Source organism: Cervus elaphus, chromosome 5, assembly GCF_910594005.1.
Source record: "Cervus elaphus chromosome 5, mCerEla1.1, whole genome shotgun sequence".
In the NCBI taxonomy this organism is placed as follows: domain Eukaryota; kingdom Metazoa; phylum Chordata; class Mammalia; order Artiodactyla; family Cervidae; genus Cervus; species Cervus elaphus.
This window is the reverse complement of record NC_057819.1, coordinates 129,537,406-129,562,693: the sequence shown is the minus strand read 5'-3', so window position 1 is coordinate 129,562,693 and position 25,288 is coordinate 129,537,406. Positions and strand designations below refer to the sequence as shown.

Sequence of the window (25,288 nt, the reverse complement as noted above, 5' to 3'; positions counted from 1 at the left end):
CCTACGAGTGTGGAAAGGGTTTCCAATCAGTCCTGTTGACTCTGCCACTTGGTGACTTTGGAGAAGGTGGCCCCGTGGCCTCTGGAGCACGTCTCTTCTATAAAACGGGGACACCAGAGTCTGCCTCCCAGGCCAGGAGACTGGAAGGAGACCACACCTCTGTAAGGTGACCTGCCAGGTCAGATGGGGAAAGGGAGGAAAGGCGGGGTGGCCTCTTTCCTGACTCGACTTGTGTGTCCTGGTGCTGACATCTCCCACTCGGGTCAGGCACCTCCCTGGGTTTAGAAACACCGTGGTAAACACCATGGCTTAGTTGCTCAGTCGTGTCAAACTCTTTGTGACCCCATGGACTGTAGCCCGCCGGGCTCCTCTGTCCACGGAGCTTCTCCAGGCCAGAATACTGAAGTGGGTTGCCATGCCCTCTTCCATGGGATCTTCCCGACCCAGGGATCGAACCCAGGTCTCCGCATTGCAAGCAGATTCTTCACCGTCTGAGTCCCCAGGGAAGCCCTGAGAGCAGCAGGATTCCCATTTAGTAGACAAGGAGAATGAGGCACAAACTAAGTGCCCGGGGACCCCAGCAGGTAAGTGGCAGCTCGGACACCAAATCCCAGAGCCCCCAAGGGCCTGCCTGGGCAGAGGGGCACACAAGGCCGTGTCCTTCCAGAAGCTGGAGAACCGTGAGGGACAGACCCCCGAGACAGAGAGAGAAGCCACCTCAGGTCCCCGAGGCGGGGCTCAGGCAGCCACAGGTTCCCCCATCTGCACCCTCCTGCCCATCTACCCTCCCCCACATCCTGAAATAACCCCAACTCCAAAAGCAGAGACCAGGCATGCCGTAGAGCCTTTTATTTTCATGTTTCCTTGCTCTTTTAACATTTTCATGGAAAAAAATATACAGTTTAGAATCTGGAACTGACCACTGTCTAGGTGGGTTTCAAGGGCAGCTGGTGGGGGGGGCGGGGGGCTGCAGGACTGGAAACCAGGGGGCTCCCGATTCAAAAACTAAGCTACAGTCTGAGTGCGCATCTGCTCCGCCCTGGCTGGATCCCGTGCTGCTTTTCTCTGCCCCCGCCCTCCGTTGGCTCCAAGGGCACGTGGGGAGGTGAGTCAGCTTGAACTCTGGGAGCTCACACCCAAGCTCAACTCAAGCACACAGGGAAATTCGAATTTCAGAATGAAAAACACTAACTTTTTAGTCTAAGTATGTGCCAAATAAGGCAGGGGGCGTACTTCCACTAAAACAGTATCCTCTGTATGCCTGAGATTCTAATTTAACTCAGCACTCTGTTGTTTTGTTTTGTTGCTAACTCTGGCAACACTCTGCTCTCAGGGCTGTTGACTCAGAGGTGGGGAAGGGGGTTCCTGGACAGAGGCCTGAGAGAGGAAGGGGAAGTAGTCAGTCCGGGTTGGGGGAGGGGGAAGGAACAACCCAATTCAAAGAAAGGTTTTATACCCCGCCCCCGTAGGAATGACAGCCTTTTTAATAATCATTTTCCAGAAATTTTCTACACTGGCTGCCTGCCCAGTTGTTAATAGCTATGGGGGAGGGGGTCAAAGACAGACACACACAGACCACCCCCTCCCACCCCATACAGCTCTAAATAAAGTTTGGAAGCACTTAGTATAAAGGTCTTTCTAAAAGGATTCGTCTTCCTCCCGGGTGGCGGGTCTACAACACCGCTCCAGGTATTGCTCTAGAAAGATTTAAACACAAGAACCAACAGACCCAGAGGGAGAGAGCTAGGGCTGCGGCCTAGCTTAGTGTCATCCTGAAAGGCCCGTCTTGATTGAAAATTCAAGCCGCCTGGAGCCTTCCTTCCGTTCTGCATCCTGTTCTCGTCCCCGGAAGGGGTCGCGTTTAGTGTACACGTTAGGTCGGCTTTGCCTCCGAGGGGTTCCTCGTGCAGGCGACCTGGCACAAGCATTTATTCTGATGGCCGCTGCCGGTCACAGTCAGGTGTCCTCAGTCCTGGCGACCCCGGCTGCCCTGTTATCGCCGCACGTGGCAGGGACTCGGGTTGCCAGTGAGCATCTGCTGGAGGTCTTAGGGTCGGGAGAGCTGATGCCTGCTGCAAGCACGCAGGCCCGTCCTAGGAGCTCTGGGGCAGGGCAGGGTGTGCAAAAAAAAAAAAAAAACAACAGTCACGCACCCAAGCCAGCTGCAAGCCGTCCTGGGCCCCCAGGCTCCGCAGTGCCCCTCATCCATGAGGCTCAGGGTCAAGGCCTTGGCTGCCTCTGCGTGGCTGGGGGCAGGGAGGGGACCACGCCCAGAGCCCCCGACCTCCAGCTCGCCTCACACCCGGATCTCGTCCTCCTCCTCCTCGTCCATAAAGGAGAACTCGGGGTCGGGCGGCTGTGCAGGGACAGTGGCCGCGGCGCGGTCCGGCCCCCGGAAGGCGGGGCTCCGCTCCTCCAGGACGCCGGACGTGCAGCTGGACAGCGAGCTGCTGTCCCGCGTGGTGTGGCTGCCCGCACTGCGGGCCGAGCCGGGGCTGGGGGCGGCCGCTGCCCAGCCCTCATCCTGCAGGGCGCGGGAGGGCGCGTCCGGGCCCCCCTCGCCTTCCTGCCCGGCCGCTCTGGGCGCGGGGGCCGGGCTGCCGGCTGGGTCCCCGTCGCCATGGTAACCGCCGTCCTCCGGCTCCCACTCGCCCCCCTTGTCCATGACGCTCAGCACGTCGCCCAGCATGGAGGGCCCCAGGTCGATGTGGAAGGACATGATGGACTCGGCGTGCTTCAGCCCGAAGCTGGCCTTGGGCACCACGGGCAGATCCGTCAGGTCCCCGAAGGCCTGCTCCTCCAGGAGGGGGTCTGGGGAGTGCGGGCCGGCGGCCCCGTTTCGCCGAGGCGCTGCCTCCTCCAGGCTGCCCTCCGCGCTGGCCTTCTTCACGGGGCTGGACGACAGGCTCTTGGGCAGCTTGCTGGAGCCCTTCTCCGCGGCCTCCTTCTCATTCAGCTGCGGCAGGGACATGGCGTTCTTGACGAAGAGGGCTGAGTCCCGCAGGGAGCCCAGCACGTCCCGCTGCTCCCTGTCGCCCCGGGTCACCGACTGGGACCGCTTGCTGGCCCGGAACTTGCGGGACAGGAGGCTGCGCTTGGAGGACGAGGAGGACGGGGCCTGCTCGTCCACAGACTCGCCGTCCAGCTCCCCGGCCTTGCTGTTGAGGAAGGAGGTGTCCCCGAAGGCGTCCCCCGCCCGGCCCACGTGCATAGTGTGGCGGAAGTCGCCCAGCGGGGCGCTGATCATCTCGGCCGTGAGGTCCACCCGCGAGCGGCGCTTGGAGTGCATCGAGCTGGACACCAACTGCTTGAGGATGGGCATCTTGCTGGGGTGGAGGACGGAGGGGCCCCCCAAGGCAGCAGGCGGATCGGGGGTCACAGGTGGAGTCCGGCGGAGGTGGATCGGGGGCCAGAGGTGAAGTCCAGCGGAGGTGGGTGGGGGTCAGAGCTTAAGTCCGGCAGAGGTGGATCGGGGGTCAGAGGTGAAGTCTGGCAGAGGTGGATCGAGGGGTCAGAGGTGAAGTCCGGTGGAGATGGATCAGGGGTTCCGAGGTGGATCGGGAGTCAGAGGTGAAGTCAGACAGAGGTGGATCGGGGGTCAGAGGTGAAGTCCGGTGGAGGTGGATCGGGGGTCAGAGGTGAAGTCCAGCAGAGGTGGATCGGGGGTCGGAGGTGAAGTCCGGCGGAGGTGGATCGGGGGTCAGAGGTGAAGTCCGGCGGAGGTGGATCGGGGGTCAGAGGTGAAGTCCGGCGGAGGTGGATCGGGGGCTCAGAGGTGGATCGGGGGGGTCAGAGGTGGATCGGCAGTCAGAGGTGAAGTCCGGCGGCTGGAAGGGGCGATGAGGAGGCGATCACAGGGCTGCAAGAAGATCACAGCAGGGCAAGTGTTAACCCAGCCGTCCGCCCAGCACCAGAGCCCATCCGGCCCAGGGGCTGCCATTTACACCTCCTCTCTCCCACCCAAGTGAGACAATGTGAAATAAGCTAGTGATCAATTTCAGAATCCTGCCAGCTCCCTCCTGCACAGGCTCTGGGGCTAAGCCAGCGCTCTTTGGAGTTCAGGTAGCCACTGACACGCCTGCCCTGACCCTTGAGAGAGCCGCCCTGCCCTCTAAAGGACCGTGTCTCCCCTACACCCTGCCTCCCCCACCCCACCAGGGTGCCGCCAGCTAGCGGGGGAGGTGCAACGGGCAGGCGGCAGACTAGGGAGGGGCTTGACTCCTGCAAACAACCGGTCTGGAGACAGGCTGTAAGTTCTTCCAGCTGGCTGACCTCAATCCCTGTGAAGTTAGTGGACACCTCAGCCTGAGTCACTGTCCTAAGAGAAGGGGTAGGACAGGACAGGCCCCAGGGAGGCGCGGCTGACACCTCCAGGGACCTGGGCGGCCTGCTCACTCTCTGAATCAGAATGAGGGTGGGGCCGCGGGGATCCACGGAACCAGCTCCCCAGCCCTCAGGTCCTTGCTGGGTGTCCCAGTAGTGAGGACCCCGCCTGCCGCACCTCCTCCATGGGGCCCTGAGCTCTGCCAAGGGTCCGAGCTCTGCCAAGGGTCCACCCTCTGCCTGCCTCTCAGAGTCCAAGACTGGGAAATGCCGTTTCTTTAATCATTAGGGGCGCACAGGGCGGTAGGGACGAGACAACTGCAGACACCCCCAGCCCCCAGGATGTTTAACCTGAACCAGAGAACATCCTCTGGGACCCTAGGAGAGCCTCTCAAAGCTTGTACTACCAGCCATGTGACTCCCGGCAAGGACCAAGGTGAAGTCCCACACTGAAGCCAAACCAGCCCCAAAGGCTAAACCCAGCAGCCCAGGGCTGAGCAGAGCAGGTTGCCAGGGGCAACCCAGGACACCCCACAGGACGCCTCACTCCTGATGCTGCCCCAGGCTAGCTGCCACATCCCACCTGGCCCTGCTTCCCCTTCCTGCTTTCCCTTCTGGCTAAAACAGAACCCACCCAGGACTCCCCAGCACAGAGCCCCCTATCTGGCGCCCGGTCCCTGCCTCCCTCCTTGCCTCTCCGTGACCCCTGCGGTCTACCCTGGCCCTGAGTTTCTGTCTCCTGGACTCCGAACTGGACACACACGGTCCCTGCTGGAACACCAGTCCGCAGGCTCACCCAGCATCCTCAGGGCTCAGCTGAGATGTCACTTCTTCCCAGGAAACCTGCTTTAACCTGGTGAGAACCCCCCGGCCTCCTGGTCCCACAACCCCAGCACTATGGATGTCCCTGGCCCCAGCGGGCACTGGCTATGTCGTTCTCCAGCTGCTGGCTGGACTGTCATCTCCCCACCAGACCATGAGCTTCCGGAGGGTTGCAACAGGCCCGTCTCCACTGAAGCCTGTCCGGCGGTTCTTGGCACAGTCGGTCTCCAAACACCTGTTGAAATGCCACCTCCCACCCAAGTCTCTGGGCTGCTGCCTTTCTGCCTTCCCGAGCCCAAGGACAGTGTCACCTCAGCCTACAGCTCTGGGGCTCCGGGCCTGACGTCTCCACGCCCTCCCACTCCCCACCCCCACGTGCTCCTTCCTTGTTCCTTGTCCTGCTGTGGACGCCCAGCCTGATGGTTCCCCTGCCAGCACGTGCTCCCCCGCCCCCAGGCAGTCTCAGCACTCGTCACTCCAGCAAGCAAAGTTCTCCGGGGCCGGCAGGCAGCAGGAGCCAGGCACCGGGGCTCACCTGCCACCCCAGGGAGGCGGGCTGGCAGAGTCAGGGGAGGACGTCTCTGAAAGGCCTTGAGATGACCTCCTCCTCACCAGACCCTTAGGAAAATTCACTTCCTCCACCCCTAACCTCACCCCTCTCTATACCCTGGGATCTGATCTCTAAACTATCAGACGCGGAGCCGCTAAACCAGGTTTCGACAAGTGTTTTCCATGAAGGTCCAGACAGCAAAGATTTTCAGCTTTACGGCAGTTATGGTCTTGGTCTCAGCTACTCAAATCTGTCTTTGCGGTGGTAGGAAAGCAGCAGTAGGCTGTATGTAAACAATCGGGCATGGCTGTGTCCCAATAAAACTTTATTTATAAACACAAGTGGTGGGCCAGATCTGGGCCATAGTCTGCTGCTGCCTACACTAGACACACATGCAAAGTACCGGCCTCAGGGCCATCCCTTCCACATTGCTCCAGCAGAGAGTCACCGTATGTGACCCTTGGGGGCAGCCATGGGGTCTCAGGCCAACTTTAGGGAAAACTCTTTGGCTAACCAAGAGGAGAATGGAGTGTGTCAGCTTCAGAACTATTCGCATCGAAGAAATCAAATCAGGTCTCTAAGGCACTCTGGATACTGGAGGACCCCCCAGGCTTCTGCTGCCATCAGGGCAGTGAGGCAAGAATGGAAGGTGAGCGTCCGTGTCCTCAACCTGCCTGCAGCTCAGCTCCTGCCTCTGGTCACAGAAGCCTCGGCTCTCAGCACAACTCCTTCATTTTCTGCATGAGAAAACAGGCTCACTGAAGCGAAGGGACGTATCCAGATTTATGTGCCAAAGGGCAGAGCTGGGCTGGAAGCCGGTCTCCTGCTCCAGGGCTCTCTCTGCTCCACGCCAGGCCTCTTTCTGGCCTTTGGTGGGTAGCGCTTCCGATTAGGGACCATTTCCAACTCCCTCCCCCGACTGCTGGCTGAAGAGCGATGCTGACCCTGCTGACACCTGGAGCTTTGAGTCCTTGGTGGTGGGGGCTCATCCCGCTTCCTGTAGGCCCTCTGGCCACATCCCTGGCCGCTCCCTGCCCAATGCCAGCAGCACCCCTTCCCCAGCTGTGACTGGGGCAAGTAAAGACGCTCCACACGGGCCAGGTGTCCCACGCGGGCAGGGGGTGGGGCGGGCAGGGGGAGCACCTGGGTTGAGAATCCCAGTCCTGGAGTGAGAGCGTGTATGCCTGCTCAGGCAGGGGAAAAAAAAAAGAGGGAGGGAGGAACAGGGGAGGAAACGAAAAGGATCAGAGTTGTGGGATCTGTGACAGGAACCTCCAGAGTTGCGTAAGGGTCTCAAGCTAATGGCAGGAATCCCCAGGCCCAGGGAGCAACGTCAGGCGCTGCGGTTTCCCTGAGCTCAAGTGCTTGTTAGAACGGAAAGGAAACCGCAGGCCCCGCTGCCCCGGACTCAGCCAGGACGGTGCGGATCCCTGTGGCCACCTGCGGGGACCAGGGGCCCCAGCCATCATGGCTCCAGGACAGGAGGGTCCCCACCATCCTATCACCCTCTCCCGGGACATTCTCAAGGGGAGAGCTAGAGGTCAGGGCTCGAGGCGCCGGCAGGGAGATCCCTAGGCCCCTGCAGAGCCCCGCACCCCAGGAAGCCCAGGCAGGTCTGGCCAGCGCTTATCTGCCACCCGTGGTCTCGCCTGGGGGTGGGGACGAGGCTTTGTGGCTCATGAGAAACCAAGCCATCTCTGACCTCCAGCATGAGAACGCCCCAAGTCCTGAGAGCGGGGGCCTAGGTGGAGTCACTCACTGGGTGCCCTGCCCAGCAAGGGGGGCCCACGGGACCCTGCAGCCCTGGAGCCCTACGGCTGCAGCTCCAGGACTAGTCAGAGTCCGCTCACCAGGCTGTTTCAAATCTCTGGTCTTACAGCACCCTCATGACACTGTCAGCCTAAGCTCTGAACAGGGAGCAAGCTGGGGGTGAAGAGGTGAAACTCTGAGGATAAGAACAAGCAGGTGGCCTGCACCAGTTTGGGGGGCGATGCTGAGTGCCACCCGGAAGGGGCCTGTGCCCCAGGGTGCCGTGGGCTTCAGGAGGGGGCTCTACTGAGCCCCGTGACTCAGCTCAGGGGAAGTGGCTAAAATAGGCAGCCACTCCCCACGGCACACCCTGGGCGGGACGCCCCTGCCCCCCTCCACCCCGGAAGCCACATCCCGCTTTCCTGGCGGAGCAAGGGAAGACAACAGCATCTTGCATCTCTCCCTGACTCCCTCGCCTCCTCTGGAATCCGATTCTGCTCCTCTTGGCCCACTGAGCACAGAGCATTCCTCCACGGCAGGGCGAGGAGCCCTCCTTGCGAGGCCAGGCCAGGCCCCTGGTTGGATCAACTCTGACCACACCCTCCCTCATCCTCCCTGACAGGCTGTCCAGAGGGCACTGCCCCGCCTCGTCACTAGCCCAGCGGCTCCCCGATGGACCTGAGCTCCTCCGGGGCAGCCGGACAGGCCTCCCACTGTGCAGCTGGCCTGTAAGCTCACCCGGTACACGGAGGACTCAGACTTCCACGCCCACGGCCACAGCCACCCACCCCCTCCAGCATGTCCACTTCTAACCACCCAGGCCATCCCCAAGCAAGGGCATTCGAGCTTGGTTGTGCCTTGGGCTGGATACCAGAAGCTTTTTCAGGCAGAGAGGAGGGGAAGCAGGAATTCAGGGCAAAGAGGATGTGCGCTAGGACGAGGCTATGGTTGCGGAGATGGACAGGGGCCAGGATGAGGGTGTGATGAAGGAGCTGGACGGGGCGGGGTGTGCTAGGGTTAGGACACATCCAGGGCCGGTTTTGCAGGTGGAGACCCCAGGGCCTGAGCATCCCGATGGGGGAGGAGACGGAGGACAGACTGCAGGATAGGCTCCGAGCGGAGCTGGAGCCCAGCAGAGGGGGTCTCGCCTGGTAGGCCAGGGACCTTTCGCTCGGGGGTGCAACCAACGCTGTCACCGGGAAGAAGCTGAATTTGCAGAATGGGGCAGGGGCGGGGGTGGCGTTGTGCTCAGAACATCCAACAGCTGGAAGAACACGATGCAGGAGATTGTGCAAGAAACGCGGGCGCCAGGAGGGCCACGGGCGTCCTGAGGCTCTGTCGCTTTCTGGAGTGCTCATCCGCCTTATCCTGAGAAGATAAGGAGCCCCAGAGAAAGCGGAAGACTGCTTTATTCCAACAGCCGGCCGGCGGCAGAGGGAACAGAGGAGACTTCGGGAGCTTTGATGCCCGTTGCTACGCAGAGCAGGAGGGACATCGGCAGGGCCGTGGGGTCGCTCTCGCTGCCTTGAGTGTATCTGGAAGCTTTTGTCCCTTCACTAACACTGCCACCAGCCCTCTCTATTTGAAAGTCTGCTGTTGGCACCAGGGTGTTGAGAAGCCCTGTCTTAAAATAATCTGAGCCTAAACGGCTGCAATTAAATTAAGGGAAGGGAAAAAAAAAAAAAAAAAAAAGAGCCCAGGATGGAAGCATGAAATATCACTATTATAACTTCTGTACCACTTGTGTATCTGTGGAGCGACCATGCTCTTGGAGATGAAGAGACTAAATTAAGAGATTTGCCCTGGGGTCATGGATGGAAGCCAGGGCTTTATTCCCACAGCCCGGCTCCAATCACTAAAATAGTGATGCATGACCCAGAGTGTGGGGATCTCGGCACATTAAAGCATGGAGCCTGTAATCTGTATACACACGCACACATAGATATATATTTTATAGGTTATATATGAGGCTACTGTCAATCCATGAATCACTTAATAGGTTTTAGTTTTCCTTAAAAAAAAAAAAAAAGGCCAAAATACAACATAGTTCTGGTGTTTTTCTTCCCACATCTCGGTAGAATTTTTATTTTTTTAATTACAAAAAAAATATTTTGCCCATGCCACATAGCATGTGGGATCTTCGTTGTCCAACCAGGAATTGAACCCACACCCCCCGGCACTGAGTCTTAACTGCTGGACCACCAGGGAAGCCCCTCAGTGGATTTTGTATGCGCCCCTGGGGGTGGTGCTACAGGGTGATACCCACAATGCCACATGACGCCCACAGAGCCATCCACAATGCCCTCAACTTCAGAGATTCCCAAGACTGAGAAGTGAAGGACAGCCCAGAGATTATCCCATCCAGTGGCCTTGACGGGCTATTGGGCTGGAGAAGAGCACGTGCCCAAGGCCACAGAGCTGATGGGGGGCCCAGGGCATGCTGACGCCCAGGCCCCCATCTCCCAGTCTCTATAGGTCCTCGCAGATAACACGGGCTTTTGACTCACTGCCAGGCATGGGGCTAGACCTTCTTGAGTCTGTTATCCTGGCACTGAGCCAGGAAAGGGGAAGGGGAGGACTTCCCACCCACTGAGCAGCGGGTACCAGATGCCACCAGGCAGGGAGGGACAAAACGACCCCAGGATGGGATGGTCTTGGGGCATCGGCCATTACGGCAGGTTCTTGAAACACTTAACTTTAAACTGAGAAGGATCCAGGAGCCCCCATAGTGGGAAACCCACCCTCTGGAACTACTTCAGAGCAGAAAAAAGTCTGCAACACAGATAGCCACTGATGCCTCATTCATAATATCAAGAGACTGGAAACAGCCTAACACCCAGCAACAAGAAAATGGTTGAGAAAACAAGGACACGTTAACTCAACAGATTATCCTGCAAGCACAAGAAGCGGGGTCTATGACGACCACGCAGGATGTGGGAAACTGATCATCAAACAACCTCGAGCAGGAGAAAAAGGCAGAACTTAGACTTGTTTACATGCAGTGATCACAGATGACACACACATACGCATCCTCAAAGAAAGGCAAAAGGGCAGGCGGAGAAATCAAGGAGTGATGTCAGGCTGGAGAGGAAAATGGGCTTTTGTGAAAAAAAAAAAAAAAAAAAAGTTTCCTTTAATGTGGCAGTGCTGTTTTGATAATAATAATAGTAAAAATCCCAAAGCATCAAAGGCTTAAGGAAAAAATTTTAATTTCCAAACCAGCTTTAAACTATCAGATTCTCAGGCTCTGGCAGCTGCAGCCCATACAAGGCGCTGGGTGGGGGCTGGGAGGGGAAGGGCAAGGGCGTGGGGCTCAGGCCACATACTCTCAAATAAAAGGATCAAAAAATCTCCTGTTGATGTCTGTCCTCTCTCTCTCTCTCTCTCTCTCCCCCTTCTGCTAAATCCACACCTCCCCCAGAAGGACAGAGTTTATCACAAGTTTATCATGTCCTTGTTTTAAGTTGCCTGGGAGGACAAAGTGGGCAACCTATAAAACCCGGTGGCAGGGGAAATAGGGAGCTTAGGACCCACCCCCTGCCCCCAAGAACCTGCTTTCCAACAACTAGCAATTCAGAAATGACAATCTCTACTCCACCCCGGAGACTGGCCAATTTCCAGTGACACGGAAGCCCTGAGCTGGAGGCCAGCCTCCCACAGCGGCCATCCGCCAGTGGTACCCTGGGCAGATGACGGCTTGGTCTCTGCTGCTTCCACAGCCCCAGCTCGGGTCTCCTGATGGCTACCAGAGAGCAGAGGGAACACGGAGAGGCGGGGTCACACGAGGACACGGGGCCCCAGCCACTGGCCGACCACCAGCAATGCAGACATAGGCATGCCGTCAGCAGTTCCCATACACCGGGTGCCTGCCACGTGCCAGGCATTGTGTGGCGGCATCATTAAACCTGGGTCCCTGGCCCTGTGCGCAGGGTGTCAGGATCGCCCCCATTGTACAGAAAAGAGAAACCGAGGCTCGGATGGAGTGAATGCCCTCATGCTCTCTCTCTCTCTCAGCTACTAAATGGTGCTTTGAGCCCCGTTTCTGGCAGACCTTGGGGACACAACCCCCTGGATGACTCAGATGTCCACAGTTGAGAACGTGCTCACGGACAGAGATGGTGATAGGGTGGGATTAGGCAGGCAGGCTGTTTATCTAAGACCTGGGGACTGAGACTCACTTGACGGACACCCCCATCAGGCATCTGCTCCGAGGGATGGTTCAAATGGGCGGCCCCTCCTTACTCCAGATCTCACCCCTGCTTCCTGCTCTGAGGACCCTCCCTGGGAGGTGAGAGGTGGGGAGGACCCCCCTGCAGCAAAAGCCAGGACTGGCCCAGCAGAGTCAAGCGTGGGCCCAGCACGAAGCCCCACTTCAAGTGTTTTTCATGCCTGCCCCTGTTCCAATCTCCAGCTTGTGTTTCTTGGTGGTTCCCGGTTGCCAGAAAGGAAGACCAGCCCCTGGACCCCATCCCTCCCCTAAAACCTCCCAGGCTGGGTGCCTGGCGCTGGCTCCACCCTCCCTGCCTCTCCGAGTCAATCTAGACCTTGGGTTCATTGGCCCAAGGGAGCCACAAGTCCCGTTTCCTGGAGATAAACATCCTCTGGCAGATAGATTCTTCCTGGAAGGAAGGGAAAGTGAACAAAGGCCCAATTTCACTACAAGCTTTCCGCAGCAGCGAGCAGCCACCGCCCACTCTCCAGGCATCCCTGGGGGCTGGGGGAGGCGGGGAGGAGTACCACTGGGGAGGGGGATGAACTGGCTCCAGGTGATCAGGACGCTGGCCTGGATGGAGCATAGACCTTAAGGACCCCACCCTCTGCCGCCTCTCCAGGCGTTACTACAGAACGCGTGGGCCCACAGCCCCCAGCCCAGTGGCCCTGGGGCGCTTGGAATGTGCACCCCAAATGGAGTCCAGGTTGAAAGGTCCAAGTTGACCTGTGCTAAAGGGTAAAATAGACACTGGACTTCAAAAAAGAGAGTGCGACTTTGCTCATTTCCCACAGGGATTGCATGTTAGAATTAATCTTTTCAAATGATAATATTTTAAAATATTGTCAAATGATATCATATTAGAAAAGGATAATATTTGGAATATACTGAGTTAAAGAAAACGGTCGTTTCACCTCTTTTTACTTTTTCAAATGCATCTATTTAAACCGTAAATTACATACGAGATTTGCATGCTACTTCTCTGGGATAATGCTAATTTAGACGTGTTTCTCCGCCCCTCCCCCCCCCTTTTTCAAAATACAAGCAGCACTTTCCACCATAGAGGGATGAATAAAGCCAACCACTGCTCGCATTTGAGTGAAAATGGTTACATGTTCATAAATATCGCTACATTATTCTAGATTAAGTCCTAATAGCCTATTTTACATCAGGCCACTGACGTTTCAGTTTCTTTCCAACGCTGTAACAAGCAGCCTTCCAGCTAAGTCTGCCCAGGTCCATTTCCGGAGGATACACACCGATAAGTGAGTAAAATTACTTTTGTTTCGCTTGCTAACTTGTTCTCCAGAAGGTTTTTACCAAGTTACAGTTTCACCAACATAGAGGATGACGCTGCCCAATGCCAGGCATCGTGGTGTCCTTAGCTGAGAACAACAAAAAACCATGGTCACCACCACCTTTGCAAACTTGTAATTTGCATTTTCATTTTTCCCATTACCAAATAGGGAGGGCATTTTAGAAAATATTTCTCTAATGAATTGCTTGTGGAAGCCAGTTTACCCATTTTGGGGGCGGGGGAGGGGGCGGTCCTTTATCTTTTCCAATGGATTTGTATGACTTTAAATCTTAAGGCTCTTAAGAATGTTGACTATATTTTGCAAATATTTCTGCAAGTGTATCATATGCCTGTCTACAATGTGGTGATTTTGTTGTTTTCTTTTCCATGGAGTGCTTATTAGTTTTTAAATGCTTAAATCTGTTTTATAATTTCTGGCTCTAAAACCACGAAGCAAAAGACCCTCCCCACTCCCAAGTTTTATGAAAATATTCACTTCTTCTAAAACTACCAGGTAATGTAACAATGAAAAATTACTCATGGAGATAAAAATACTAGTAAAGGAAACACAAAGATGTCTGTGGCTTGAAACTGCAGGTCATTTAAAAATAGATAAAAAATTAAAATATAACGAAGTTAGTCACTGATTCTGTATAAAACTGGTATAAATTATGAGTAAAGGATCAGATGCTACCTTCATCAGATATATATAGATATAGATACCACCCACCCTTTCTCTGGACTTCCTTCCCTGCTTCTTTAGTTCAGTTCAGTTGCACAGTCATGGCTGACTCTTTGTGACCCCATGGACTGCAGCACGCCAGGCCTCCCTGTCCATCACCAACTCCCAGAGCTTGCTCAAACTCATGCCCATGGAGTCGGTGACGCCATCTAACCATCTCATCCTCTGTTGTCCCCTTCTCCTCCTACCTTCAATCTTTCCCAGCATCAGGGTATTTTCAAATGAGTCAGTTCTTCACATCCTGCTTATTGGTCTCTGTTTATTCCGAAACCAGGTCTATACTATCAACTCTGTAAAATATGTTTTGAGTAGTCAGTAGGATAATCTCCCTACTTTAACTTTTTTCCCTGAAAACTTCTTGGCTTTTCTAATGCAGTTAAGTCTTCCCGAAGGACTTGAGACAGAAATCCTGAGGGAATTACATTGGGATTGAAAGAAAGCAAACAATAAATTAATTTGGGGAGAGTTGATGTTATCACAACATCATGTCTTCATATCCATTTATTCAAGTCTTTTAGACATTCTCCATTAAATTCTGTGGGTTGTCTTCCTACAAGTCTGACACACATCTTGTCGTGTTTGCTCTGATTTATTTTATGGTCTTTCATTGTGAATGGGTTTTATACCCAGCCCCTTTCACGTAGCTGTATCTTCTGACTGGTGGTAACTGGTATATGGGAAAGCTGCAATTTTAAAATTTATATCTATTTAATGTCTACCCTACTAAGCTTGTACTGTCTTTACACAACCTAATCAACCATATGATTAAATCTTTTGAGCTTTGCAAGTAGACCAACCCAGCATCTGCAACTAATAATAATTCTGCCTCCTCCATTCCTCATTCTTATCTTGTTAAATTTGCTACAATTGCCAACATAATGTTGACTTCTACTACTGACAAGGAGGCGCCCGGTTCCTGGCATTTACAGCGCGATCCTAAATCCAAGTCATCCAGCACAGTAGCCCACTCACATCAGGCTGTCGAGTGCTTGAAATGCGGCGAGTGCCACCAAGGAACTGAGTTTTTAAATCTTCTTCCATTTTAATGATTTTAAATGAAAAACTGACGCCTGATTCAGTTATTGGAAAGCCTAAGTATATTTAAAACACCTCGAGTGTGTGAATCTACTTTTTCAACTGTAAATCCCAATTCGGAGGGGGTATTTATGAAATTTAGCATCCCAACTCACATGTGCTACTGGTGTAAAATATTGGAGAAGGAAACAGCTACCCGCTCCATATTCATTCCTGCCTGGGAAATCCCGTGGACAGAGGAGCCTGGCGGGCTACAGTCCCTGGGGTTGCAAAAGAGTCAGATACAACTTAGCGACTAAACAAACAATACATGTAAGAAACACACTGGACTTTGAAGACCTTGTATAAAAAAAATGTAAAATATCTTGTTAATATTTTTTATGATTACATGGTGAAATGACAGTATTTTGAACATACTGGCTTAAATATAACATTAAAATCGATTTCACCAGGGCACTTCCCTGACGGTCCAGTGGTTAAGACGCTCAGCTTCCAGTGCAGACGCATGAGTTCTGTCCCTGGTTGGGAAACTGGGGCCCCGTGTGCGGGACAGCACAGCCAAAAAATTAAAGCAAAATAAAAACGGGTTTCATCAGTCTGTAGTTTTTAAAATGTAGCTACTGGGAACCATAAAATTTCTTTACGTGCCTGGCATTATGTTCCTATTGATGATGCTGTTTTAGAGGTATTTCCGTTAATTGTGATACTCACCACTGGATTCATAAAGATATTCTCAACCATCTTAGAGAATTTATAGTTCTTACAGTTTTAGGAAAACAATGCCAGTCACTCAGGCTGAGGGAAAACACACTGCAGTTTGGATAATTAACTTACCCTTTGATTGCCGAAAACTACAATGTCCAGTCTGGCTTAAAGAATAGGAAATGATACCTTAGATGCTATCGTGGACTTCAGGTGGCTACGTGCCCCCTGGACCGCAGGTCATGGAGAAAGCATGAGAAAGAAAATGGACATCACTATACCTTGTTTAAGCTTCCCTTTATCTTGTTTAAGCTTCCCTTTTGGAGGGGCAAGTAAGAACACTGTCCTAGGCATTTGAAAGACCCTAAGTACGCTTCCCAACAATCCCATGGAGTTATCGGCATCATTCCCATCTTGCAGATGAGAAAACTGAGGCTGTGAGTTAAATGCCTCCCCTGAGTCACACAGCTGCTAAGCACAAAGCTGTCCCAGTCTGCCCGATTCTGAACCCTGGGCTTTTCCGACTTGACCATGAGGTGTATCAGGGGAGTGCCGTAAGCATTGCTGGGGGTGCTGGACTCATATCTGACGAAAGTTATGGACGCATGAGTACCCGCCAGGAAACCACTTTGCACAGAATTTCAGGTTAAAATATTGCAAGTCCAGGCTCCTCATTTCCCACCACTCCAGGGAAAGGACAAGACAAATCCCGCAACATAGAGACCACAGTCGCCCCCCACCCCAGGAAGTCCATAGAGTTGGGCAACCACGCTCCTCCTGGGCTAGGGATGGGCCATTCTCTCTCCACCCTGCTCCCTCTTCATCCCAGAAGCCTATGCTTCAGGCTAGAGGAAGGAGAGCAGGAGGGCCAGCAAGGAAGGCTTGGCATGGAGGGAGAAAGGCCCTGCCCCATCACTAACCAGGAGTCACAGCCGCTCCGGAGGGAAAGGAGTGAGCCCTGACCCGGGGTGACAGGAAGCGGCAGCTCTGGAGCCAAGCCGAGAGGAGCCAGTGGCTCGAGGGCAATCGGCAACTTCACCAGTTTACGCGCCTCGTCCTGGAGGGGTGGGGGTGGGAGTCGGGGTGTGTGGGTGTCCCTGTGTGTTTCCCCAGCCACCCAGCTCCCATCACAGCGGGAAGAAGCTGGAGGAGGGCAGGAAACGGAGTGCCTGCGGGGGGCCCCATGCTCCCCCCTCCTGCCCGGGGCCCCAGAAGGAAACGGCTGGGCTTGCAATCAGATCGGCCTGATCTTGTTTGGTTTCACTTGGCTTCTCCTAAGAGCAGAGTGCTCAGCTGAGGAGTGGGGCATCAAAGGACACCCTGAGTCTCCAGAGGGAGCCAGGCGGATCAGGTCCGGCTCTAGAGCAGGCTGGTGAATTTCCACCTTGACTCTGCGGGATGGAGCGTGCAGCCTGGGGGACCCTGGAGCCAGACTCCCCAGTGACCAGCTGGCTCGGCCACGCTGGGCAAGGTACTTGTGCCTCAGTGTCCTTATTAGTTTATAAAGCGACTGATAACATCACGTACTTCCTAGCACTACTGTGAAGGTGAAATAAGCTAACACAGGTAAAGCCCTTACACGAGGACACATAAGGGGTGAGCACGCTTCCCTGTCTGCTGTGAAAATGATGCTATAACGTGTTCTTTTTCAGCAGGTGCCCCATCTCTACACCTTGAAAGGTAGAATTCCAGCATCCCCTGGGACTTTCTGCCAACAGTCACTCCCCAAGCTCAAAGAGGACACACACTTTCAGTGTCACCCGAGGACTCCCTGACCCAAAAGGCTCCCAGGCTTGACCCCTTTCAAAGTCCTTGGGGGCCCCAGGATGAATTGTTGTGGGGAGGGGGTATTCTTGGAGCTTCCAAGCCCAGCTGTGGACTGCCTAGTCCAGACCAGCAGTGGGATCACGCAGCCCCTAGACTTGGTCTCTTTCCCCATTTGCCTTCCCTTCTCTCTTCTTTACCTTTTAACCTTTAAGGAAACAGGCGGAGGAGCCTGGCTTTTCTCAGTGGGACTTCAGTTCATTCTGATTTCAGTTCAATACAGGGGATAAGGCCCTCCCGTTCCTCCCTAAGATGTAGGTCAGCGAACTTAGAAATCGGTGGGACCAGCTACCAGAAACAATGGTTGCTTATCAACATGATTAACTCCCCACTGGATCCTCATCAGAGGTGTCCACAGACGGTACTGCCAGCCCTGGAGGGTTCTTCTGTACCCTCTCTGGCTCTCCATTCCCACCATCTGACTGGGACTTCAACCCCAAGGGCAGGGGGAACACAGGGGCTCCTCTTGATGTCTCAGTGGGCCAAGGACAACGTTCTGAGGAACGGAGAAGGGCTGCAGGGAGTGGACATCTGAGTGCAGAGATGAAGGAGGGGCGGGGAGCAGACACCTGAACAGAGCCCGACTTCACTGTCACGGATCTGAAGCTGGGGTCTGCAGACCAAGTCCAGTTACTCCAAGAACTGCCTGGATGCAGGTATAAGAACCCTGAGATGCTCCCAGGGAGGCTGCCCTGGCAGACATCGTCTGCCACCCTGCTCGCCAGGGGAGGAGATGGTGGTCAGAGCGGCCTGGCTGAGCAAGAGATGCTGTCCCTGAGGTCAGCCCCAGGGATCCTTCTTGTCCCAGCTCTGCTGCTTTTCAGATGCCCTCAACCCCCAGGGATGAAGGAACAAGGGGGAAATGCCAGCGGTTTCTTACGGGCTAGGTAACCCCAAACGGGGCTCACCTGACCCGAAAAGGAGACCCTTTTGAGCTTGGGAGGCTGAGTGGGGGCCACCAGAGCCCCTGCTCCTGGAAAGGGGTGGGTGGGGGGGTCTAGACATCAGTGCTGCCTCCCTGGCCTGCAGCACCGAGCTGCAAGCTGGTAGTGCCTGGGGAGAGACTCTGATAGAGTTCCTGGAAGGAAGCCCAAGGCTCCTTGTATTTTAAAATAGAGTTTCAGGGACTCAGTGAGTGGGAATGCCGGATCCTTCAGGGTTCAACTTCCTTCTCGGCGCCCTGTGAGCAAAGGGTCACGTCCAGTTGCCACACGAGTCCCTCCCAACAGGATCCCACCCTCCCCGAGTCCCCAGAGGTGCTGGCCTTGAGGACGCTCTGCCCGTGGGTTCAGAGCTCGGTTCCCTTCCCCAAGGTTGTGGAAAGGCCTCCAGCACATAGGTCAGGAGAGGCTCTCGCAGCTTCCAGGGCCAGATTGCTCAACTCCTCTCCCTCCGCCCCCAAGCATATCTCTGGCATCAACCCAGATCCTGTTCCTCCAAGGGACGGGCTCCTCCCTCCCTCCACAGGGACAGGATCCTCTGAGCCTGTGGAAGCTCCAGCCACTGGAGACTGGAGTCACTGCCTGACAGCAAGTCTGGCCTCTGAGGCCTCCGGTCCCAGCTTGGTCCCACCTTCCTGCTCGGAGGAGAGGGGGCAGGCGAGAGGGCGGAGGGCGGCCTGCCGCAGGCACCTTGCCTGCCACACCTGGGCACAGCCTGTCCTGGCTGCAGAAATCAATCAGCCGTTCCAAAGGCGGAGGCGGCGAGGAGCCCTGAGCCAGAGCCAACCAGAGGTCCTATCGAAAGCTCCTGAGGGTAAAGAAGGGTCTAGGGTCCTTCTCTGGGGTTCAACATCCACCCAATCCCCCCCCACTTCTCAGACAACAATCTCTGGGCCTGGGGCTCCCCGGTCTCCAGTCCTGTGAGGGCTGGACTGTTGGGTTTCATGAGGCAACAGGAACAAAGTCGGTTGGGTGTGTCCCTACATGGGATTGGGGTGAGCATCGGTGAGTTGGGGGGGAGGGGGCGGTTTGGGGAGGGGAGAGAGAAATGAGAGGGAAATGGAAGAGGAGTCAAGAGAAAGGTGGACATTCCAGAAAAAGACAGGAAGAATCCTCAAAGTCGAGGCCTGAGCTAGGGAGCATCTCATGAGCACACGGTCACCCGTGAGCTGGAGCTCCAGGAACTCAGGAAGACGGCAGAGCGGCCGGCGGAGACCCCAAACCCCAGGCTCATCTCATCACACCGACCCCCTCCCAGTCTCTGCAGTGTCCCCAGAATCCCTGGGAAGACCAGGAGAAACTGCCCGGGGGTCTCCCAAGGTTCACAGAACCCCCATTTATGGGAAGGAGCAGCTGTCCCCAGGGAGTGGAGGGGCAAAGTCCAAGTTCAGAGGAGATAAACCACAGCAATCAGTCGGTCACACGGGCACCTTGCACAGGGCAGCTGATGAAAGCTGGCATCCACAGGCACCGCCCTGCCCCCAGATTCACACGGGGTCCTGGCTACCCCCCAGGGAGGGAGCCTCTCTTGTTCCAAGTCCTCAGCGGGTGTCCCATTACTGCCTCTGGAGCCCTGGGGCCACCTAGAGGCTTGGCTAAGCCCAGGCCTGGTCCAGCAAACTCCCCTTCTCTGGGGGAAACCCACAGCTCAGCTTCCCCCTTCCTTTGTGCCCTGTTCTTTGTTCTCTTAAAATTCAGTCCGTCCTGCCGGGGGGTCCCCTCCTCCACCTCGGCCTTGGAAAGGGGCGGAGGGAGTAGGGAGTTATTAGAGACCCAGACTGCGCAAAGAAGTTGCGTTGCTGGAGGCCCTCCTGTAACCGGGCCCCTCATTGTTTACGCGCGCTGGATGGCGGAGCTCGCTCTGGTCGCTGGAGGGGGCGGTCAGGAAGAGGGAGATACCCCTCCCCACCACCACCACCAACGGCACCTAACCTCCCCAGAAGAGGAGCAGGGAGCTTCACACAGCTCAGGGACCCTTGTCCGCCGTTCAACTGCTCAGCTAAAGGGGCAGAGAACAGGCACCGGGGACGCAGCCCAGGGCCGTGGGAGCCTGTCAGATCGCAAGCGTGACAAGAAAAGAGAAAGCATTGTATTTCCCCTTCGTTCTCCCGGGGAGAAAAAGAAAACTTCCCAGGAGCAGGCTACGGCGTCGCGTCGGGAAACGAGGAATCTGGTTTGAGTTAGCCGAGAGCACCCCTCCCCCAGACACACTCACACTCACACTCACACACACACACACACACACACACACACACACACACGCCCCGGCCCGTCCTCCCTCGGGAAGCCCGCCAGTCCCCGCTCCGATTCCCGCCCAGCTCCCCCGGCGGCCGGGACACTCACCGGCGGCGGCCCGGCGCGCAGAGCGGCTCACCCGGGACGCGCCCGGGGCTGGTGGGGGGCAGTTTTGTGCCCCCGGGACGGAGGGCGCTCCGGGGAGGGGGCGGAGCTACAGACGGCCGATCGCGCTCCACCGCTCTGAGCGGGTGATTAAATCATTAACCCGCCGCTCCCGGCTCGAGGCCAGGCCCGGAGCGCCCGGCCGGGTCCCGCGCGCTGCCACCGGCCGGGCTCGGAAGCTGCCCCACCCGGCCTATCGGCGCCGCGGCCGCCCCCCCCCAGCCTCGGCCTCCCGGTCTCCCGAGGAGGCGGGCGCGCGGGGCGGGGCGGGGCGAGCCGGGGAGGGAGGGTGTGGGGCGGGAGGAGGGTTTGTTCGCTCGGCCGTTCCCTGCCGGGCGGCTCGTCGCCCCTCTCCGCGCGGCGCGTGCTGCAGCGAGTGTACCAGGGCGAGTGTGCACGCCTCTACCACTACGCGCGAGCGATCGGGTTCTGATTCACGGAGAACTCTGCACACACGCCCCCTTCTCGGGGGCACCGCGCGCCGCCGAAGGCTGTGCTCCCGCCCCAGCGTCACCCACCCGGGCGAAGGGGTGAACCGTTCAAAGCCGGGTGGTCCCCCGTCCCCACCCCCGGAGCAGCGCCCGGATCCGACCGGCTAAGCCCAGTCTGGGGAGGGGAAATCGACCGCCACCCCCTCCTCCCCAGCCCGGATCTGCTCGGATACCGGTGCGTGGCCCCGGGCCCCAGCCTGGCCACCCGGGGGCGGGCGCAGGAATAGGGACACCCGGCCCCGCTCCCGGCCCCGCCGCCCCTATAGCGCCTTTTTCAATCCCCTCCGCCCCCTTGGTGGTGGTGGGGGAATCGAGGTCCCCACACCGAGCCCACCCAGGCCCCGCAGGGCGCCGGGGGGCTGTCGCGGCCAAAGGCGGGGTGGGGGGAGGACCCGTCGCCTACCTGGGTCCCCAGAGACGAGAGCGCCGAGCCGGCGCAGCTGCGCGCTCCGCTCCGTGGGCTCGGCTAGGCGCCGGGGCTGGCGGCCCATGTCCGCTCGGCATCGGTTTGCCTCTGGCTCTCGGGCTCGGGGCTGGGAGCCGCTCGGACACTCCCCTCCCGGGCTCCGCCCGCGCCCCCCCCCCGCGCTGATGTCACCGCGCCGCCGCAGCCAATGGCCGCTGCGAACCGCGGCCGGGCCGCCCAGCCTCCTCGGTTCAAATTGCAGAGCCGGAGCCTCCGGGAGCGGCGTGTGCCGCGGTTCCGGCCCGTGGGGTCCCGGCGCGCCCCCGCCTGGCTGCGCTCCGGCCTTGACCGCGTCACCTGGGGCCTGGGGGTCAGGGGCGCGACGCCCTTCGGGGGCCTAGCGGGAGCTCCTCCGGCGGCTCCTCCGGGTTCGGAGCGGTGACGGGACCGGATAACCCTCGCCCTTCCCTCCCCGTCCGCGTGCGGGAAATGCAGGAAGCCCCCAGGGTCGGCGCCGCCGCGGGCAGGGATCCTCTCCCTCCCGGACTCTTTCCGGAAACCAGGCAGGGAGGGCCCGTCCCCGAGGCCAGGCCCGGGGTGGGCGTTCGGAGCACTCGGGCCGGAGGACCTGTCTCTGATTGTCCCGCTTTCCCCACATCCATAACCCTTGCCCCCTGAGTGTTCGCCCAAACTAAGCTTCCCTGTGCGGCAAGTGAACCTCGGCGGCCAAGCACTCCTGAGACGCCTGAATCCTGTGAGAATCTCTTAAGAGAAGTAGCTTCCACTTGGAAGCGATCATTGCTAATAAAATGCCTCAGGAGAGAGGACACAGCAATAAGTTAAACACTCTAGCTATTAGCAGCTCCCTGGCCTGGGTTTTTAATTTTCAGGGAAGAGGGTCAGGCCGTCAGAGGCTGTAGACCTCCTCAGTGGTCTCTTTGGGCTGGTACCTTCCCCCTCAGGCCCCCAGGAAACCCTCCCCCAAGGCTGGCATCCCAGGTCCCTTCCACTTGAAATCAAAGCTTAAGTTTTATCTGTCCCCCCAAACTTTCTGGATTCTCTGAGGCACCTCCCCTTCCCCCAATCCCTCCCTCCATTGTTAACGAATTGTTTTGTCCTTAGTAATTGGTTCTCCTTTTACAGGTGTCTGAGCTTTGCCTTTCCCAATTAGATGACCTATCAAACGAGCATACCTCCAGGACAAAAGCTTTGTAATTCTTCCACTCCTTATTGGAATTCAATGCTTTGCATCTGAGGCTCCTTCCACAATCCTTGAACCTTCATTGAGGTTTGCCTTTGGGGATAAAGATAAATTCAGTTCAGTCCCTGCCCTCAGGATGCCCTCAGTGGATGCAGATTGCTCCAGGAAGGAGCTCTGTAAATGCTACTAGGGGCTTCTCTGGTGACGCAGGGGTTAAGACTCTGTGCTCCCACTGCAGGGGAAAATGAAAGTGAAACGTCACCCAGTCTTGTCCGACTCTTTGTGACCCCACGGACTGTACAGGCTAGAACACTGGACTGGGTAGCCTTTCCCTTCTCCAGGGGATCTTCCCGACCCAGGAATCCAACTGTGCTCTCCTGCATTGCAGGGTGGATTCTTTACCAGCTGAGCTACCACGGAAGCCCCATTGCAGGGGGCGCAGGTTCAATCCCTGGTCGGGGAACTAAGATCCCACATGCCATGTGGCATGGCCAAAAAAAAGTAGATGCTTCTAGACACATGGCCATTGCATTGCTCATACCCTGGCAGGGAGTCTTGATTGAAAGAAAATGCCAGGAAGGATAAATTAGAAATTTGGGAGTAACATATACACACTGCTGCTGCTAAGTCACTTCAGTTGTGTCCGACTCTGTGTGACCCCATAGACGGCAGCCCACCAGGCTCCTGTGTCCCTGGGATTCTCCAGGCAAGAATACTGGAGTGGGTTGCCATTTCCTTCTCCAATGCATGAAAGTGAAAAGTGAAAGGGAAGTCGCTCAGTTGTGTCCGACTCTTGGCGACCCCATGGACTGCAGCCTACCAGGCTCCTCCGTCCATGGGATTTTCCAGGTGAGAGTACTGGAGTGGGGTGCCATTGCCTTCTCCATATACACACTACTACATATAAAATAGATAAACAAGGACCTACTGTATACCACAGGGAACTCAATATTTATAATATGATTCACGTTGTATAGCAGAAACCAACACAACATTGCAAACAAATTATCTTCCAGTTAAAAGCAAATTTAAAAATATTTGTAATAACCTATGTGGGAAAAGAATCTGAAAAAGTATGTATATATCACTTTGCTATACACCTGAAACTAACACAACCTTGTAAATCACCTGTGAGTAAAAGTGCAAGTTTCTCAGCCGTGTCTGACTCTTTGTGACCCCATGGAGTGTAGCCCGCCAGGCTCCTCTGTCCATGGGATTCTCTACACAAAAATACTGGAATGGGTTGCCATTTCCATCGCCAGGGCATCTTCCCAGCCCAGGGATTGAACCTGTGTCTCCCGTGTTGCAGGTGAATTCTTTACCCTCTGAGGCACCAGGGAAAATCAACTATGCTTGAACTAAAAAAATAAAGTGCTAATTTTACCTGATAGTTAGAATCCCATTTCTGGCATTAGGACTTGGCTTCCTAATCATTTGCTGAGACTAAGTTTTGCTTCAACCTTTCAGAGAGAATCAGAGGAAATTCACAAAATGGAAAACTTTAAGCTTGAATGCCTACCTTGAAATTTCTGGCAACTTCTAAGCCCCTGACTTTGGAGAAGGATTTGAGGTCTTAACTGCACCTTTGGTGAAACTTGACCTGTAAGCCTTTAGGCCGGGACGTGTGTCTTGGCCTGTTCTAGCTGCTGGGGCCTGCCCGGGACTCGGCGGGCGTGATCCTCACGGCTGCATGGGCCTGCCTCCCTCGACCTGTCCACCCCCCTGGAAACATGCACCTCCCAGCCGTTGTGCGTACTGGGTGCTGGGCATTTTGGTTTACATAATTTGACCCCAGCCTTCATGGGATCCCTTAGGTCGGTTAACCCTGTTCCCTTCCAAAGAGGTCAGAGGCCTGACTCACTCGGGTCTGGTGTTTGCCATGAAGCAGGATTCCGGGCAGGTTATGTCACTTTCTGGAAGCTCTATGACTTCCCATCTCTATCTGGAGCCCCTCCGCTCCCTGAATTTCCTTCTTCCAAGGTTAGGTGAGAAGGTCCCGGAAGGACCCCTCAGGTGTCACCAGGGCCTTGACTGTAGCTCAGTTTGGGATGGAGCCTGGGTGGCCCGGGGCCCTGCCCCCTCCCTGGGCTTCTCGCTCCCACGGTTCTGGGCAGAGGCTCCTCCTTGCTTCCTTGTTCTTGGGAACCACCCGGGGCCCTTTTTCGGGGCCTTGGCAACCTCTGCAGTGCAATCTGGGAAAATCCCCAGGATACCAGGCCACTGGCAGAGGGCCTGGGGCTCAGGGTGAGGCCCTCCACCATGTGGCAAAGGCCGCCTCTGGGGCCTATTTTGCCCCAGGCTCCAGGCATATGAATCCCACCCCACCTCCCTCTACTCCCCTTCCAGCCTCCCTCCCCACCCCCAACCCGAGTAACACATCAGAGCTCTGGGGCAGCCAGCACACATGAGTTCAGTCGCTCAGTCATGTCCAACTTCTTGTGACCCCATGGACTGCAGCACGCCAGGCTTCCCTGTCCATCACCAACTCCCGGAGCTTGCTCAAACTCAGGTCCATTGAGTCAGTGATGCCATCCAAGCATCTCACCCTCTGTCGTCCCCTTCTCCTCCTGCCTTCAAGCTTTCCCAGCATCAGGA

General features: G+C 56.2%; 1 protein-coding gene across 3 annotated transcripts; it reads right to left on the bottom strand.

Annotated features, from left to right (window-relative positions):
• Positions 1-834: 834 nt before the first annotated feature.
• On the bottom strand, positions 835-21,635 carry CDC42EP4 (CDC42 effector protein 4). 3 transcript variants are annotated; one of them, XM_043905646.1, is made up of 2 exons: positions 21,490-21,635; positions 835-3,859 (listed from the first exon to the last, which is right to left on the bottom strand). In XM_043905646.1, exon 2 carries the CDS (start codon positions 3,320-3,322, stop codon positions 2,297-2,299), a length of 1,026 nt encoding a protein of 341 aa, XP_043761581.1. In that variant the 5' UTR covers positions 3,323-3,859; positions 21,490-21,635; the 3' UTR covers positions 835-2,296. The 3 variants fall into 3 exon arrangements, with proteins under 3 accessions (XP_043761581.1, XP_043761580.1, XP_043761582.1); XM_043905645.1 differs by lacking the exon at positions 21,490-21,635 and adding an exon at positions 20,539-20,842; XM_043905647.1 differs by lacking the exon at positions 21,490-21,635 and adding an exon at positions 5,120-5,435.
• Between the last annotated feature and the right edge of the window lie 3,653 nt (positions 21,636-25,288).